The sequence below is a fragment of the Nesoenas mayeri genome (genome assembly GCF_963082525.1).
Source record: "Nesoenas mayeri genome assembly, chromosome: 1".
NCBI lineage: Eukaryota > Metazoa > Chordata > Aves > Columbiformes > Columbidae > Nesoenas > Nesoenas mayeri.
This window is the reverse complement of record NC_137541.1, coordinates 196,639,175-196,656,013: the sequence shown is the minus strand read 5'-3', so window position 1 is coordinate 196,656,013 and position 16,839 is coordinate 196,639,175. Positions and strand designations below refer to the sequence as shown.

Sequence of the window (16,839 nt, the reverse complement as noted above, 5' to 3'; positions counted from 1 at the left end):
AAGCAATAGTTCAAATGCCCCTTAATCGGAGGAAGATCATTCTAAAACCACCATCATCTTTGAAAGTCTCAGATTCTGCTTACTGCTGTACAGATCCAGCAGTTCAAGAACTGAGCTTTCTTCCAACTGTCATCCATGAGTTTGCCTTTTGCAAACTCAGAGGTATCTGTTTTGATGACGACAGGACTGAAAAAGTGTATACCAAGCCGCACTAGGTTTGTGCAATTGTAAAAAATTAATTTTTAATATCAAACTACAATAATGTAGTTTGAGTTCAAATGTCTAGAAACGCATGCACTGAACAAAAATAAGCTTAAAGTAGATGTAAACCTTGAAAGAGGGTTTTTTCTGTTAATTTTGTATCAGATAATTACTTCTCTGTGGGAGTAAAGTTTCCTGTGATAAAAGGCATTAAAAGTTACATGTTCTCTTGCAAAACACAAGGAATGAAACTATTACATATCATAAAACCATCCCCTTCTCAGTGGTACAGCAGGTGTCGAAGTCCTTAGGCCTGGTGGGCTACAAATATATTTCATGGCATGTTCTCGCACAGATTCAGAAGCTTTCTGTGCTCAGCAAGCAGAAAAAATCCATTCTTCACATATAGAAAAGATGCATTTTTCCACTCTAGCAATGAGATAAAGCAAAACGGCTCTAAGCAAAGAGGTACAGACAGCTGCCAACTCCCATCTCCATACAGTGCTTCCCTCAGCCTCATGTCCTACACACAGGACATCAGGACTGCACCAACACCTCCTCTGACATGAAACAAGGAATGGTAGATATGTCAGATTGTTAAATTAAATCTCCTTTCTGGTTCTCCCAAAGTGCTTTTACAGCAAGTGTATGGAAGGCAGCAATGCTTGGTAACACAGCAGAGATGAAGAAAAACATTAATAGCTTTTTGTCTTCTCGGGAAGTTTTGTAGCTTATGACACCTGAGCAATCCTCCACAAATTGCCTTTGCCCTTCTCATGCCTGATACGCAGACGTTGCACCCCTTACTCAGGGAAAAATCCTTTTGAATACCTAAAGATTTGACCATATAAGCAACCTCCAAGTCCTGAGCTTATTTCATCAATAGACCTCCCTTCTCCTGCAGTATTGACTTAAAAAAAAAAAAAAAATCGAAAGTACTGTTAACTCTCTCTTGTGAAAGCTAAATCATCTGCCTAGCTGTTGTCAGGTGATTTCATACAATCCCATTAATTCATACCCCTTTTCACTAGTATCTCCCATCAAATCTTAGAAAATAAGTACAGACAAAAAACAGGATTTATGATTAAAACACTGGCCATAAACAGAGCTCTATGTAACGTGCTTGTAGCCAGTATGAAAATTGACCTAAGGAGTCATGTAGTCTTTCTTCATTTCTAACAAGAATTATTACACCATGTCACTATGCATAGTTAAAAAGCCACTGTGCTCATCTTCTCAGTTTGCTGTATTTCATCACTGGTGAATGTCATTTTGCTGTATTTGCAATTCTGCAATACGGCCATGACTAAAGAAAATGGAGAGAAGATGGTTACAGCTACCTAGAAGGGTAGGTTGGTGTACCACTTCTTCCAGAGCTGACTACGCATTGCCTAGGAGAGAGAGAGTGAGCAGGAAAACATTTCCAGCTCTTTTCTGCATCCAATGGCAAGACTGGATGGAGGCAAAATAGCTAAATCTTGTTCTAATGGCCTCTCCAAAAAACACCTTCTGCCAGTAACGGAGGTAAAAGAGAGCCTATAACAATGCACTTCTTCTACCACAATGTACATTCATGCCACACAGGTACCCAATGGTACTTATTTACTGAAGAGGTTTTAAAGCTTCATGAGCACTTAAAACGAAAGATTTAATATAAACGTAAAATTGTGTCTATTACATAAAATAGTAAATTTTAACAATTAATTTTTATTATAATGATTTACTAATATTTGGTATGCATTACAAACGGAATAGTCACATCAGTTCATGTTTCTAACAAAAACTCAAGACATGCCAGTACTGCTATTGTTAACTGTAAGTTAATCCAAGAATTGCCATACCAGATGATATCTAAGCTCCATCTGGAATGGTGAAATAAGAGGTAGAATGGACACTGAAGGTATTTAGACTAATCTCTTGCATGCCAGAGGCCACAGACTTCCCTGAACTAATTCTGAATCTAGTCATCAGGCCATGGCTAACCCTAATGTGTCAGAATAAATCGTAAAAAATCAGAATCACAGAACCATGTTGTAATTTGTGTTATAACTGTTCATAACTGGTTGCTCAGACCTTTCTCCAGAAGGGTGGTGATCTCACAATCCCTCTGGGCAACCTGTGCCAGTGTGTGAACACCTTGGTGACATTTTTTTTTTTTTACACGGATTTGTAATTTCCCATCCTCTAGCTTCCTTGCCTCTCATCCTTCTGCTGTACACCCTTGTGAAGAGTGTGGTGTCATCTTCTCTACACACCCTCATCAGGTAGCTGTGGACTGCAACAAGATACTCCCAAAGCTGTTTCTCCTTAAAAGCTGAAGAGACACATCTCCCCTAGCCCCTCCTCAGATGTCACATGCTCCATCCCTTGACCATCCTAGTAGTCCTCTGCTGGCCCCAGTATTAGTCCTTGAGGCATATGGAGAGGTAATTGGTTGCTATTTTGACTTTGGAACTGATGGCCAGCCACTTTTTGAGCCTTAAGGTCCAGCCAATATTAAACCCACCTTATCCCCTTAAGAAGTCCGCATCTCACCAGTTTGGCTCTAGTGAGACTACGGGAGACCATGCCAAAGACCCTCCTAAAATCAAAGTAGACAACATCCCTTCATCCACAGAGCCAGTCATCTCATTACAGAAGTCAATCAGGTTGGTCAGACATAATTCATCCTCAGTAATGGGCATAAAATTGTGTAAAGGGTGTTAAAAAGAATAAAGGGGTAAAATTTGGCCTGGCTGGTACAAATCACCATCTTGTCCTTTTTTGTGCTAAGAAAAGGCTTCCAAAAGGATTTGTTCCACAACCTCCCCAAGCACTGAGGTCAAGCTAATTGGTCTGTAGTTCTCTGGATCCTCCTTGTCCTTCTTGTCACCATATCTTGGATGTGATGTTTGCCTTTTTCTAGTCATCAAGTACCTCCCCTGATTGCCATGAGTGGGAGACTTTCCTATCTCCATTCCTGAATGCCTCAATATCCCTCCAGGGCACCCCATCCCACCCCACTCCAGCTACTATAGATGTCTTTTTTTTTTCATTTGGGCTCTGTGCTAAAGTCCCTGTTCATCCATACTATCCTTCTTCCATGCTTGCTCTATTTTCTGCACATCATAATGAACTCTTCTTGTGTTTTGAGGAGGGTGTCAAAGGGTCCATGAAGATCAAACAGCTTCTTGTGCCCATTTACCCTACAGGCTAGTTGCTCACTGGATCCAGCCAAGAAGATCTATGAAGAAGCCAAAATCTACTCTCCTGAAGTGTGAGGTTGTGTCTCCACATATTTGTCTTTCCCATTTCTCTTCACATTTTGAACACCAGCATCTCATAATCACTGCAGCCAGGGCTGCCCTCAACATTTATACCTTCAACCAGTTCTTCCTTGTTTGTGAGCAACAGCTCCAGCAGAGTATCTCCACCCCTTGTCAACGCATTGATCTCCTGCATTAAGAAACTGTCTTCAGCGCACTCCAAAAAATCTCCTCCATTGCTTGTGCTCAGACCTATTGCTGTTTTAGTGGATTTTGGGTTGGTTGAAATCCCACACGAGTACCAAGGCCTGCCATTTTAAGGCTTCATCCAGCTGTCCAAAGGTTTCCTCTGCTTTTACTTCTTGACCAGCCAGTGTGTAGCAGACATCCCACCACTCCAGCTCACCTGTCCTCTGCTCCTGACCCTCAGGCTCTGGGCCGGCTTGTCCAGAGGCAACTGCCCCCACACTGCTGCCACCTCTTTACACAGAGCGCAGCTCCTGCTCCTCACTTTCCCAGCCTGTCCTTCCTGAAGAGCCTGTGTCCATCTCCTGCAGCAGTCCCATCCTGAGAGCCATTCCACACAAGGTTGTGTGCAATCCCACAGGAAGTCCAAGCAGAGGCAGCATGGGGATGTCTAACGCCACCTGTTTGCTCCCCATGCTGCCCGCATTTGGGCACAGGCACTTGAGATGGGCTCGCAGTCATGTGGCTTTTATGAAGCGAGCGTAAGAGCCTCTTCCGTCTTGTTTTTCCCCTGATATGTCTTAACTACTCCCCCTTCTCTTCAGCAAATGAACCTCCTTCCCCAACAAGCATAGTCTAAAGTCCTCCTCACAGAGTTGTGAAGCCTGTTAGAAAAGGCACCCTCACCTCATGTTCTCAGATGAATGTTATTCTTGCTCAGCAGTCCTCACTCCTCAGAGAGTGCTCCATACCCATACAGACCAAATCCCTGCCAGCAACACCAGCCACACAGCCAGGGACTGCCTCACTATATGTCTCTGCTCCAGCCAGAGCCTTTCCCCCTCACCAGCAAGATCAAGGAGACACCAGCTGGGCTACCACACCCTTTGTCCTTGCACTCAAAGCCATGTAGTAATTGCTGATAAACTCCAGGTCTCCCCTGGCTGTGTCACTGCTGCCCACATGGATGAGCAGCAGGGGTCACAATCCAAGACACAAATAAGCTTTGGGAGCCTCTTTGCAACACTATGTCTGAGCTCTTGGCAAGCAGCAAACCTCCTGAGGCATCACAGCAGGTTGCCAGATGAGTGCCTCTGTCTCCTCAGGAGAGAGTTTCTGACACCTACCACCCTCCTCTTCTTGAAGCCTGTAAGAGTTGAAGCTCAGCTGGCTCTGCTGCCTCATCCCAAGGGAGGTCATCTCTCCCACTTCTTCCCAGGTCACCGTACCTGCTCTGCAACTGCTGAACCACAGGTGGAAAAGGGGCCCTATCTGTGTTGCCAGCAGTAAGAAACCTCCAACCTCCTCCACCTCAGGAGTTTCCAGCCTTGACCCTCAACGTTAGCTCTGTTTTTCTCTCCTTCCTTGCAACATGGGGCTTAGATTCTCGGCTCTACAGGGCCTCTGTAAAGACCTGTCCATCCTCCTTGACACGGACAGCCTGCTCACTGTCTCCTACAGCTCTTCCACCTGGCAAATCAGTGCCTCAACCAAAGCCCGCTGCCGTTGCACAGCAGCGATCCTGACTATGGCAGCCCTGTCATGACAGCTGCTGTGACTCTGCTGGCCGCCACTGTTCGCAGGATGCACACATAGAGAAATCTGCCCTTCTTGCCAGATCTCACCCAGTTTTCCAGTAGCATGAAACTGGTTCAAGACCTGAAGCTAGAAGAGCTCTTCAAAACTGCTTTTATGACTAACTGGAGAAAATCTTTATGGAGATACTTCTCTAAATGATCTTGAAGGATTCCATGTTTTTTAACTCTGACAGCTTCCTTTGAAAAAGAATTCCAGTTCAAACATTGTGTACATTTTTTTCTTTTTTTTGAGTTTAATTTTCCCTTCTTTAAACTCCATTGCCTCCAGTTTTTGAGACAAAGGGGAGACGAATTCCACTTTAATTGCATCCCTTGTTATAAATGTCTTTCCTAAGGCAATCAAATGTAAGCTTTCCAGTCTCCTCTCAGAGGACAGAGACTTTAGCCTGTTCCCTACCCACTTTCTGTTGCCTCTGTAGTGTCTATGATTTGATTGTAACACCTTTAGAAATAAATGGAAGGGCTCATCTGCCCAACTGTATGCACCCAAAGTGATCTATTTCATCCTACAGTTGGCATCCAATATATGCCTAAGGACTCAGTCTTTAGAAATACCCATTTCTTTCATCTAGAAAATATGTTGAGTGATTGCTTTAGACTTAGACATCCTTTAAATGTTTAAGTAAGGACAAACCCCACTCTGAGGTGACAGAACTGCACACAGTATCCCAGATGACTCAGGCTAAATTTACATAAATGCAGTTTCAAATTCTCCATCCCATTCCTTTTGCATCCTAAGATAACCAGATAGGATTAGAGAAGAAAGGGACTCTACGGAACAGGGTGGGCCGAGCCGGCAGTTTCTCCTTAACCCTAACAAGGCTTCAAAGATTTTTCCTGGCAAAAGCGAAGTGGCTCCTAGCTGAGCATCAGAAGTGCTTCAGCAGTCATGCTCTTAAAAACTTGAGTGCTTAAAATGTTAGACATGAAAGCTGAAGCACCAAAGAGCACAATAGGCTCAGCTAGAAATGACTTTGCTTCTATCAGAATTTCGAGGAAGTCCATTGGCTCAGGGGGCTCCTCCAGACTCTTGTGCCCTGGGGAGCTGCGAAGCCCTTCCTAGAGGAACCTGCACTTCTGCATGCAGGAGAGGCAACCTACCACAGATCTCAGCCAAACCAACAGTTTGATGGTGGAAGTTTTACGTGCTTCAAATTTGTAGTGTTCAGTCACTAACTCAGCAGATGTGTAAGTCTTCAATTGCCAGCTTCGCTGCTGGTGATCGTTCATTAATGAAAAGCATTCCTTTTTTCATATTTCAGACCCAATTTTACTCAGGTCTTTGTGCATAGGTGATTACAGATCTCTAAGGACACACAAGTAGGTGTGTACCTGGCCCATCTGGAAGGAAATTAATGACAAAATAGTCACTTTCACATCCAGTCTGGGCTTTTTTAATATTTAACCTATGACCATGAAAGCAGTGGAAAACTGTTCTTTCTCTGTCCTTCTGGTCACCAAAATATTGATGTTAAAGAGGCTGTCAACAAAGAATCAAGGCTCCAGCTGAAGACCAACATTTATCAACATGCCTAAATGCCAGGAATGAGGAGATAAGAATTGAAATCACTGCAACTATGGCAAAGCAGAACTGAAAAAGAAAAGGAAGGCTCCCTTGGCATCCTACAGATTTCTGATGATGCAGAAAGAAGGAAGGCTCTCTAGCAGGTCCTTGCAGGTCCTGCACAGCCAGGATCCCTCCCTGTCCCCTTCCCAATAGCTGAAGAATGGAATGAAAGGACACAGACAGAAATCAGAAATGGAGGAAGAGTCCCAAAATAAGCCACTATTGGAATTAAAAAAAAAAACCAAAAAAAATCTTTGTATGTTTAATAGTGCTTTTGATACTATAATCAGGAAAAGCTATATTTTTACTCTCTAGCTTCTGGACCTTTAGGGTGCACTAATTTGTTTTTTTGTAAATCTACAAGATAAAAATGTATTTTTTTCTCCATGAAAACCAGCTTCCTGATTCCAGAGGTTTGTGCTTTATATAAGAGCACCAACTGCTTGCAGACCTCCTTGACTAGCACCAGATTTGGTATTAAGATGGGAAGATGCAGAATCCCCAGGAGGGGACTGTTTGGGGATTCGGAGTGCGATGATTGACAGCTGGAGGCAAAACAAGCTGCCCTACAACAGCTCACAATGATCCAGGTGGGACCAGGCAGGGGAAAGCATCTGAGCTCAGTACCACCTAGCACCTGAACCTGAGACTATTCTGCTCCCCAGCTCCTGCAAACTGGGGTACTCTTCACAGATAAATACTTGTGCACATCAGAGAAAATGCCTTAAATTAGTAAATAAGATTGAGACTAAGAATTTTACCCCATACTATTTAATGGAAATAACAATCAAAACACTCTGAAGAAATAAAGCAGAGCTAAATAATAATTAGAAATTATAACTCCTGCATCCCCAGCTGCCTTTCAACTAGAAGAATCACAGACATTACAGATGGAAATTGCCTATTAGATCATCTAGTCTAACTCCTTGACAGTGAAGGATAAATATCTCAGGGTGCTATCCATTATAATACAGGCTGAGATCACTTTGTTCATCTCTGAATTTCAGCCATGTCTGGAATGGATAGAAGCTCTGTGCTGCAGAGAGAATGCATTCAGTAGGTGAGAATATAATAGGTGATTTACTGCTAATGCTACCTGTTCATCTTCTAATGCAACTCACATCTACTCCATAAAATCATTGGTGCTCCTCTAGCAGACATAGGAAATGAAAGGCTTTATATGTCAGTACTTCTCAGGGAATATCTTCTGCTCATTTAGAAAAAAACACAATTTCCTCAGTATGACTGGACCTACAATGCAGAGCTGCAAAGATGCTTATCCCTTTGAGACCCACAGACAAACCAAATGTCTTCATTCTGAAACTTACTTTGACAGTTAGCAAGAAGACACATTTGGATATGAGATGGAATGATTTCTTCTACTCAAAGCATTTTACATTAGCTCAAGAGGCGTAAGAAGAGAAGAGAGGGCTTTCTCTGTGTTAACATTCTAAGTTTCACCAGGAGTACACTGGACCGCTGTGAAGTGGCAACTGTCTCTGCTCAAGCAATTGCAAATTAAGGACATTCACTCTTATTTTGATGTAGCCAGGACTACACATTGCTACTTAGGGGCACATATTGATCATCATAACATTCCCTTCTACTTTACAATGGCTTTCTTATTTGCATCTGGGCAGTTTGGCCAGGGCAGAGGCAGAGGAGCGCAGAACAACTGAGATCAATTGTCCGGGGTGAACGCCGGTGCTGCCGTGCTCTGGCATGTCGGGTCTGCAGGCAGGCCTGACCCTGCTCTCTGCTGACAGGCCGCAAAGATGCCTGCAATAGTATGAATGGATTTTTTCCAAGCACTGTAGGGAAGTTGAGATTTCAGCCTGGAACAGCACAAACATTCAGAAAGCAACTTTTGCTATGATCAGTCTGAGCGCTAGGTGTCAAACATTCAAACTCACCATAAATAACATTTCACCAAGGTCAATACAATGCTGCAGGCCCCTCGGGTGCAAATAAACTGATTTTTTTTTTTTTCTATTTTATTTGCTGAGGCTGAAATTCACGTGCACGAGATGTTAAACTACTGAGCAAGACCAAAAAAAAGAAAACCCCACAACATTCTCATATTAAAAATGCTTTCCAGAGTGTTCCTGATTAAGACACCACAGCTCTGTTCCAGGCTATGAAACAGCAGATTGACTGGCAACAAACTGCCCTTGTGACCTTGGTATAAATGGCTTTTCTCTCAGTTAAGTTGAAAGATACTGGGCAAAAGCTTGATCCTATTATACTTTAAAAAAATAATTATCTTGTTTGCCTGTTGGAATTAGAAATCAGGAGTTTCTCATTGACGTGCCTTTCTTCACCATCTTCATGGTTTTTTCTTCACACCCTCATTCCAGAGAAGGATGTTGCTCATGTAAAGCTCATCCAGCCTGGGCTATTAAGTGAATCACCTCATCACACTAGTGATATGGATACCATGTGACATTACCTTACTTCATTCAGAAAGACAGGCAGAAGTTATTCCTACAACAGCAGAGCTTAGATATATCTGATGGCTTAATGCAAGTCAAAAGGAGCTCAGTATATTTGTGCAAAGTTTTTTTTAAATCTTAACTAAAAATAAATTTGTTACCTCTCCTGTTAGTGGCAACAATTTGTTATTGCTCCTAAAAAGAGTAGTTATTCCTTGAGACTAAATGGTAAAGATTTATGATGGAGTTAGGTTTGATTTGAGCTGCTACATCACAATTCCTCTGCCAAAACCCCACCACCACTCACTGGAGGATTCACTTGCAATTAAGAAATTTGAAGTTACAGTGGTTCTGCGACATAAGTAATAGCCTAAACAACAAGTATTTAGGTTCACTCTTCTCCCACTGTCAGGAAAAAAGGCTGTAATCAAAAAGACAGTTCTTAAATTCAAAATATTTGGAGCAGACAGTAGCAGCTTCCTCACTTAAATAGGAGAAATTGTTCTTCATCTAATGTGTCTTCAACTGGGCCTTTAGAGAATAGCAGGAATAATTCTGAATGAACAGAAGAGTATATCAGAAGTGATTTTCACTTAATAATGTTTATAGTTCAAGAGATGTGTTACATAGGCCACTCCAAAACGAAAATCAAATGGAAACATAAGTCAGTTTAATGCTGTGTCATGCTGTAATTCTCTTTCCAGAAAGATCAGTACAGCGCCTGGGGGTACACAGTCTCCTCTGAACGCATGCCCGGTCACTCAGGCCCTTTAGGGTAGTCCATGCCCCTTAGATGGAAGCAGAGGATTTGACTTTTCAAATCACTGACAATTTTTTTTATTTTTTTTTCTGATTTTGATTCTATTTTCAGCCTGGTATTGGATACAAGTCAAAATAGAACTGGAGCAAATGTGAAAATTGCTGCAAGGAACGGGAATTCAGTAACATACTAAATGGCATTTCTAAAGAATAAAACTGTGTCCACTGGTGCCAGGATATCATTCCCACATGGCAGAGTTCTTAAAGGCAGAAAAATGTATGTAGATAATGAATAACATACAGTATCATCATCTCTAGTTGTAATTAATCAAAATTTATGTCATCGTGGGTGTAAAATTCATCCTTTAAAATGGAACACAGCAACAAAGCTGGAATCAAAAGAAAGGTTAAATTTGCTCGTGATGTGCATGTAATAATTGCAGATGATTTCTTAAAAACAAGGTCATAAATCAATGTCCTTACTAGGTTTCAAACATTTTGTTATTTATCTCCAAAAACCTGAACCCAGCCCAGCGAGAAGGACACCTGTTTGGAAAGCAGCTGGATCTAGATCCAAACTTCTCTGAGGGCATACAGAGCCAGAGACTCTTTGATGATGGTTCAGATGAAGTGGGACAGAAAGAATATCTTTGCCCAGTCAGGAACATGATTTAGGACCATGTTAGAGTTGACAGCAGCTGCCTACACAACCGTGGGCTCCCCTTTGTGGGAACATCACAGGGGTGAAAGGCTGGGAGAGGGCAGAGCCAGACATGGAGAAATAAGCACGGAGCACTGTTGGCCATGACTTCATGAGACACAGGAGTCACAAGAGCTGAGTGTGTGCAATGTCCAGGATTTACTGCACTGAGCAGCTAAGCTGGGTACCACAAAACCCACCATCTTCACACTCAGGCACTGAGCACAGCCCTGGCCGGGCACAATTCCCTGATTCTTCAGTCTGCAGCACCCAGCTGTGCCCAGCTGCTGGAAGAGCCTGAACCCTCCTGCTGCCAGTGTGCCTGCCTCCTCAGTGACATGGTACTTGGGGGGGCAACAGGGCAGCACCTCAAAGTAATGTTCAGGATATGCACTGTTCATTTGCTTAATGCAGCTGTGACAAAAAGCTGCCTCTCTGCTTGCATTGGCACTGCTCTGCCTCCCTGCCCACTGCACCCTGCTTCCCTGAGTTTCCCCAGCACACCCTGCTCATTAGTTCCAACGGTGGGGTACATATGGAGACCTGCTCATTTTCCTCATCACCACATACTTTTCTCCAAAATATGCAGCTCTTTTGGTAGAAGTGAGCCCTATCACCCTCCTAGTTCTGGCTGCCAAAAAAATAGAGGGTTTAGTGTAAAGCACGTTCCACATGAACAGTGTCCATCCTTCAGCCATCCAGGCAGGAACATGAAATGAGTCTGTGCTGATTGAGGATCAGACTCCAACATCCTCTAGCATAACAATTGCAGAAAAAATCTCTAAACATTTAAGAGAAAAGTTGGAAAATCATGTGTGCTGGACAGTACTAGAAGCTGTTTTCCAGGAGCAAGTAGAAGGCTTGGATTAAAAGCTGCAACACACGAGGGTTTACTTTTAATTGTTTCCCCACAGTTCCACAAAAAGTAATATTTGTGCAAAGTCACACTGGGCTACACTTGAAACCAAGATTACAAATGATACAAAATACAATAACTTCTTTTCACTATAGTCAGAATAAAAAAATCTCAAATACTGCATTTTACTCCACAGAATCTCTTTCTATTGACAATACCGTTGCACTAACTCATGAATACATTGCGCAGGAGATACTAATATTTTCACACACACTTTTGCACTACTACTCATAGGACATAGCCTGCTTGTGCAACCTTCTTGTTGCTCTGTCCCGTGGACACAGCTCTCGCTCAGTTCCTTTGTCCCCTGGATGCTCCTTGCTGCTCATTTTGAGATTCTCCACAACCCCAGAGCAGCCCTCGGTAGCCCCTGCTACTGTCACATTGAAACAACATCACCCCAGATACCTCTCTGCATGCCACAGCAGTATTTAACACACAGACAGATTCATGTGGAAATGCACAAAAAAATTTTACTCGTTATCTCAGTCCTGGCCATCACCAAAGGAAAGCACTAAATTAAGGCTAAGTATAAACATCAGGAACCTGTAGCATCCTTCATCTTTGAAAGTGTTCAGCACTGGGATGGGCACAAATTGCTGCTGCATTCATGTCGGAATCACATCAAGCCATTGCACGTGATATATATAGCATATACATTCACACACACTCATATGTACATAAATACATGTTCACACACTTAACAGAGACCTCTATCTATACCGTTATGGAATTAAGATATATCTACATCTATAGCAAAAGTATTAAAGCTTTTTGTTCAGAAAGAACAAATGTCAATGCACTCTTCAGATTTGCCTTTTAACTTTACAAATAAAGGGAATGAGCCCCATTTGACATTATTTTATGGGCAAAGTATTTTTTTTTTACTTCTATTTAAAGTTATTCCAGATTTATATTAGCAGGTGTGAAAATAATCAGATTCAAAGCATTAGACACATGGTAACTTGACTTGTTGCAAGAAGGCATGTAGTCAGTATCACAGAACAGATTCTCAGTAAGAAAAGAATGCACCAAAATAACAATGCACCTGAACAGTGATTTCTGCAAGTGAAAAATGAAAAGATGTGAACCTGATTCTTTTCTTATACCATAACTGTGAGAACATGACTTTTTTGACTTAATCACATTCATTTATGCCAAAATGTGTAAGATGGGAGTGAAACACTAGTTACGATGCCAAAATAAAAAGGGAAATTTTAAGCAATAAGTATCACATATTAAAAATTAAAAAGAACACAGCACTAAGGGTTGCTATAATTATCTCCCAAGGAAACCACGGAAGCTGTTGTTTGGGACATCAAAAGCAGGTCGGATGAAATTTTTGCATTCTTAAATTTCTCTGAGAGCAGGAAAGAAATGGGACTGTAAGATACATAAAAGTTTTCCTTGTCTCTTAATTCAAATAATGTGTTTACTTTATAAACAAATTCAACAATTCATCAAAGCTGTAAAACTGTAATTGACTTTTAAATTAGCTCAACACAGGAGGTAACAGTCAAAGCTGGGAAAACACAAATACTAAGGTTATCTAAAAATACTGCACTGGGTTACTTCAGAATACTTCAAATATTTTGGGTAACACATGCTCTAATTATACCATTGTATTATTATCAAATTAAATAGCTTTGCTTTTTTTTTTTTTTTTTTGGTACTAAAACAAGACAGGTCACCTGAGATACTATCTATTAATATCAGCATTACAAGACCAGATTCCCAGTGGAGTGGGAAAAAAATCAATGGGAAATAAAAGTCTTAACTGAAACTGGATGGCTATTAGCTATGTAATGCAGGCAAACTTCTCCCATTAGACAATTTGCCTACTCCTCTCTAGCCAGGTTAAGAAACATCGAACAGAAAAGAGCATATTAAAATCCAAACAAAGTGATAGCTGATGGTGATGAGACCCGTACATAACTGCCAGAGCTGGATAACAATCTGCAAAAAGATGATCCAATGCCACAGTAGCAGTTGTAGTCATCTTAAAGATTAAGACTACTTGTTGCAATTAACAGTTTATACTTTAAGATGCTGAAATACCTCAGAGACCAAACAAGCATTCAGTTGCATCTGAAACTTTATGAGGAAAATTTAATGATGGGTACAGAGGTATTTATAGGAGTGCAGTACAATCATAACAGAAAGGCTGGAAAAGAATGTTCTGTCCTACGTCAGTCTATCAGAACTCCTAAGCCACTGATTTCAGTCTTACAAAGCGATACCAGCACATGTTACAGGTTCTACCTAAATTCCCTGCTTATTTTAGCATACACAATGCTTCATTGATTCTCAACTACAGGTGTAGCTATCTAGATAATCATAAGTCATGGATTTCAAAGTACACGTTAAAGAAACTGATCTCTCAGGAATGTCAGCGCATCTGGAAGGCACAGAGAAATCTGTTGCTGAAATATTTCTGAACAAGTGAGAACTTTTTTTTTCTTTACCTTGTTCAGTACAGAAAAGCCCTTTAAATGTAAGAAGTTCACATCTTTATGTGCACGCATCACGTAGATGTGACCTTTTTATAAAAAACGTTGCTAGTACCAGATAGCAACAAGCACTTAAGATTTTAGGATTTCTTTAATTCAGAAAGGGACTCGGCGGAAGTGATCAAGCCAGCTAAACCGTCAGCTGCCGGCATTTGTGCCTTCCGACCCGATTTCCAGCACCAGGCTGCCGAGACCCCACTCCCGCAGGTTTGCGGGGCTGACACCCCGCAGCCGGGACGGGCACGGTGGGGCAGGGGCTCCGGCCGCGCCGCGGGGACGCCTGGCAGGAGGGCGCGGGCAGCGCCGTCTCCTTCCCGACACAGACCCGACCCCGCGGAGCAGCTACCGGGAGCAGCGCGGGGTCTGCGCGGCGCGGGGGCCGGGGCCGGGCACTCACCGCGGGGGCCGTCAGGCGGCGGATGCTCTCGCCCAGCGAGTCCAGGTTGACCCGCCGGCGGCGCGGAGCTCGGCGCGCCCCGGCGCTGGCCGCGGCGGCAGCGGCGGCGGCGGTGAAGGGGGTGTCGGCGGGGCCGGGGGGGCTGCGGCTGCCGTTCCAGCAGAGGCGGGACAGGGGACACTCGCCCTCCTCCTCAGGGCTGGTCTCCGGGCAGTCCGAGCCCAGAGAGCTGAAGGACTCCGAGGAGATCTTGCGCCGGGACATGGTGCCGCGGGGCGGCGGCGGCTGGGCTCAGCGCGGGGTGGCAGGCAGCCGCGGCGGGCAGCGCCGAGCCGTGCGGCCGCGGGGGCGGCCGCCTCGCATGGCCGCGAGTGCCCCTGGGCGGGAGGCGGCGGCGGAGGCGCCGGGGCCGGCGCAGCCCGTCCCCTCGGCGCCGCTGCCCGGCTCCGCGCTTCGCCGCGCCTGGCCGGGGGAGCGCGGGTGCTCCGCGGCGCCGCGCCGGGAGCCTTTAAAGCGGCGGCGGCGGCGGCTGCCCTCCTCTGCCTCTGCCGCCCGCCCTCGCTCTCCCCTCCCCCGGCTCCCTCGCTGCTCCGCGGGAATCACGTGTTGTTTGGAGCCCTTTCCCCCTCCTCCCGCCTCCCCCCGCCCCGCTCGCCGCCTGTCGCGCTCAGCCCCGCACGCCGCGGCCCGCAGCCGCCGCCCGGCCCCGCTTCCCCGCGCCAGGGTGATGCTGCCGCCGCCCCGCACGGACCCCCCGGCCGGCAGCACCGGCGGGACGGGCCGAGGGCCGGAGCCGACGCGCAGCCCGCGCTCCCGCTGCTGCCGGCTGCTGGGAGGGCGAGCAGGGCGCTGCGCTCTCGTCCCTGAGCTTTGGAGCCAGGCGAAGGGCGAGCGGGGAAACGGGACGATATCCGCACTCCGTGGGGAGCGGCGGTGCCCGCGCAGGAGCTGGAGGCGCCCCGGGGCCATCTCGGTGCGGCCGCCCCAGCCCCGCCGCGCCGCGGCCGCCCGGCCCGCGGCCGTGCTGGACAGCTCCCTGCGGCCGCGAACGGGCGGGTGCGGCCGGGAGAGCGGCGAGGGAAGCCGGCCGGCAGAACGGCGCGGGGAGCCGGCCCGCATACCCTGCCCGTCCCTTACCGCCAGCGGAGGTTTTGGAATGGCATTCGGGAAGCTGGAGCTTAGGATATAAATGATTTTAAAAGCCGGGAAGGCTGGATGCTGCCGTCAGTATCCAGAGGGAAAAGTTCTTCTCATCTTTGTGCAAGCACTGCTCCTGCTAACATTGCGGGCCATGTCCAAACATGCAAAGAAGAAACTAAATTCCCTTATATTAGCCCTCTGCTACAGCCTTGAAGTAGAAAAAAGGAAGGGGCTGGAGGACACATATCAGGGGAGCTTGGATACAGGATGACACCTTTGAAGACAATGCAAGGTGCCTTCTTCCCAACTTTCCCTACCTATGCCGTCTGTTTAAAGACACCTTGAGTGTTTCATGACAATAGCAATAACCCCATCTAGTCCTTCTCAGCAGAAAAGCTCCAAGGACATGTGATCTCAGCTGTAGTGGTTTGTCCTACCATCAAGGAAGACAGCTTGTCATTACTTACCTTCATCCAAACAAAACTTATTTTAAAAGGCAATTATTTGATTTAAGATAGATTTTACCCTATCTTTCCACTGTATTATGAAATATGTTCTACAACAGTATGCTATTAAATGTCTGAGTGCAGCCTAAACAAGAACCCAGTGGAGAGACTGGGAAGATTTCCACAGGTACGAAGGAGTTTTTGAGTGTGTCCTTAAGCAGCACAAATGGTGTTTGTTCTTTCAGAAGGGGCACAGGTCTGTGGCTGAGCATGCTGCTTTTAAGTAGGGCATGACAGCCCTTGCTTTCACTGTCGTCATCCCTGTTTCTCTTGCCTCACCCAGTTTCTTTTTTTTTTTTTCCTATAGAAATATATATGAAGAGAAGCAATGAATCTCCTTTTGTCTTGCCATACTTTTTAAATTGAAGCCTGTGGCTTGAAAGGGTGTATAATAAAGCCAGAGTGGTCCACACTACCTTCATTTGCCTTATTAAATATTACATTTGGGATGCAGAGTCTTTCTTTTTGCAGTGCTGGTGATGCCCGCAGCAGCCCTAGGACAGGAATCAGACATGACTTCACCTGAAAGTTAATTCACACATGACCCTCCAGATCCGTTGTCCTCCTCTGTCTTTTCTCCTCTGTGGAATAACAATGTCCAGCAGCACCTGAGTGCAGAGAGGTGAGACAGTTACTCTGCCTTTTCCTTCTTTCCTCTAAAGAAATAATCTCTTTAATAGCT

At 44.9% G+C, this 16,839-nt stretch overlaps 1 protein-coding gene across 1 annotated transcript in view; it reads right to left on the bottom strand.

Annotated features, from left to right (window-relative positions):
- GUCY1A2 (guanylate cyclase 1 soluble subunit alpha 2) overlaps positions 1 to 14,775 on the bottom strand; it is a gene marked incomplete at both ends in the record, with an annotated part of 148,032 nt that extends 133,257 nt beyond the window's left edge. Inside the window, one exon of the mRNA XM_080350626.1 lies at positions 14,512 to 14,775. Coding sequence (XP_080206752.1) covers positions 14,512 to 14,775 — 264 coding nt within the window. The remainder of the gene's footprint in view (positions 1 to 14,511) is intronic.
- Between the last annotated feature and the right edge of the window lie 2,064 nt (positions 14,776 to 16,839).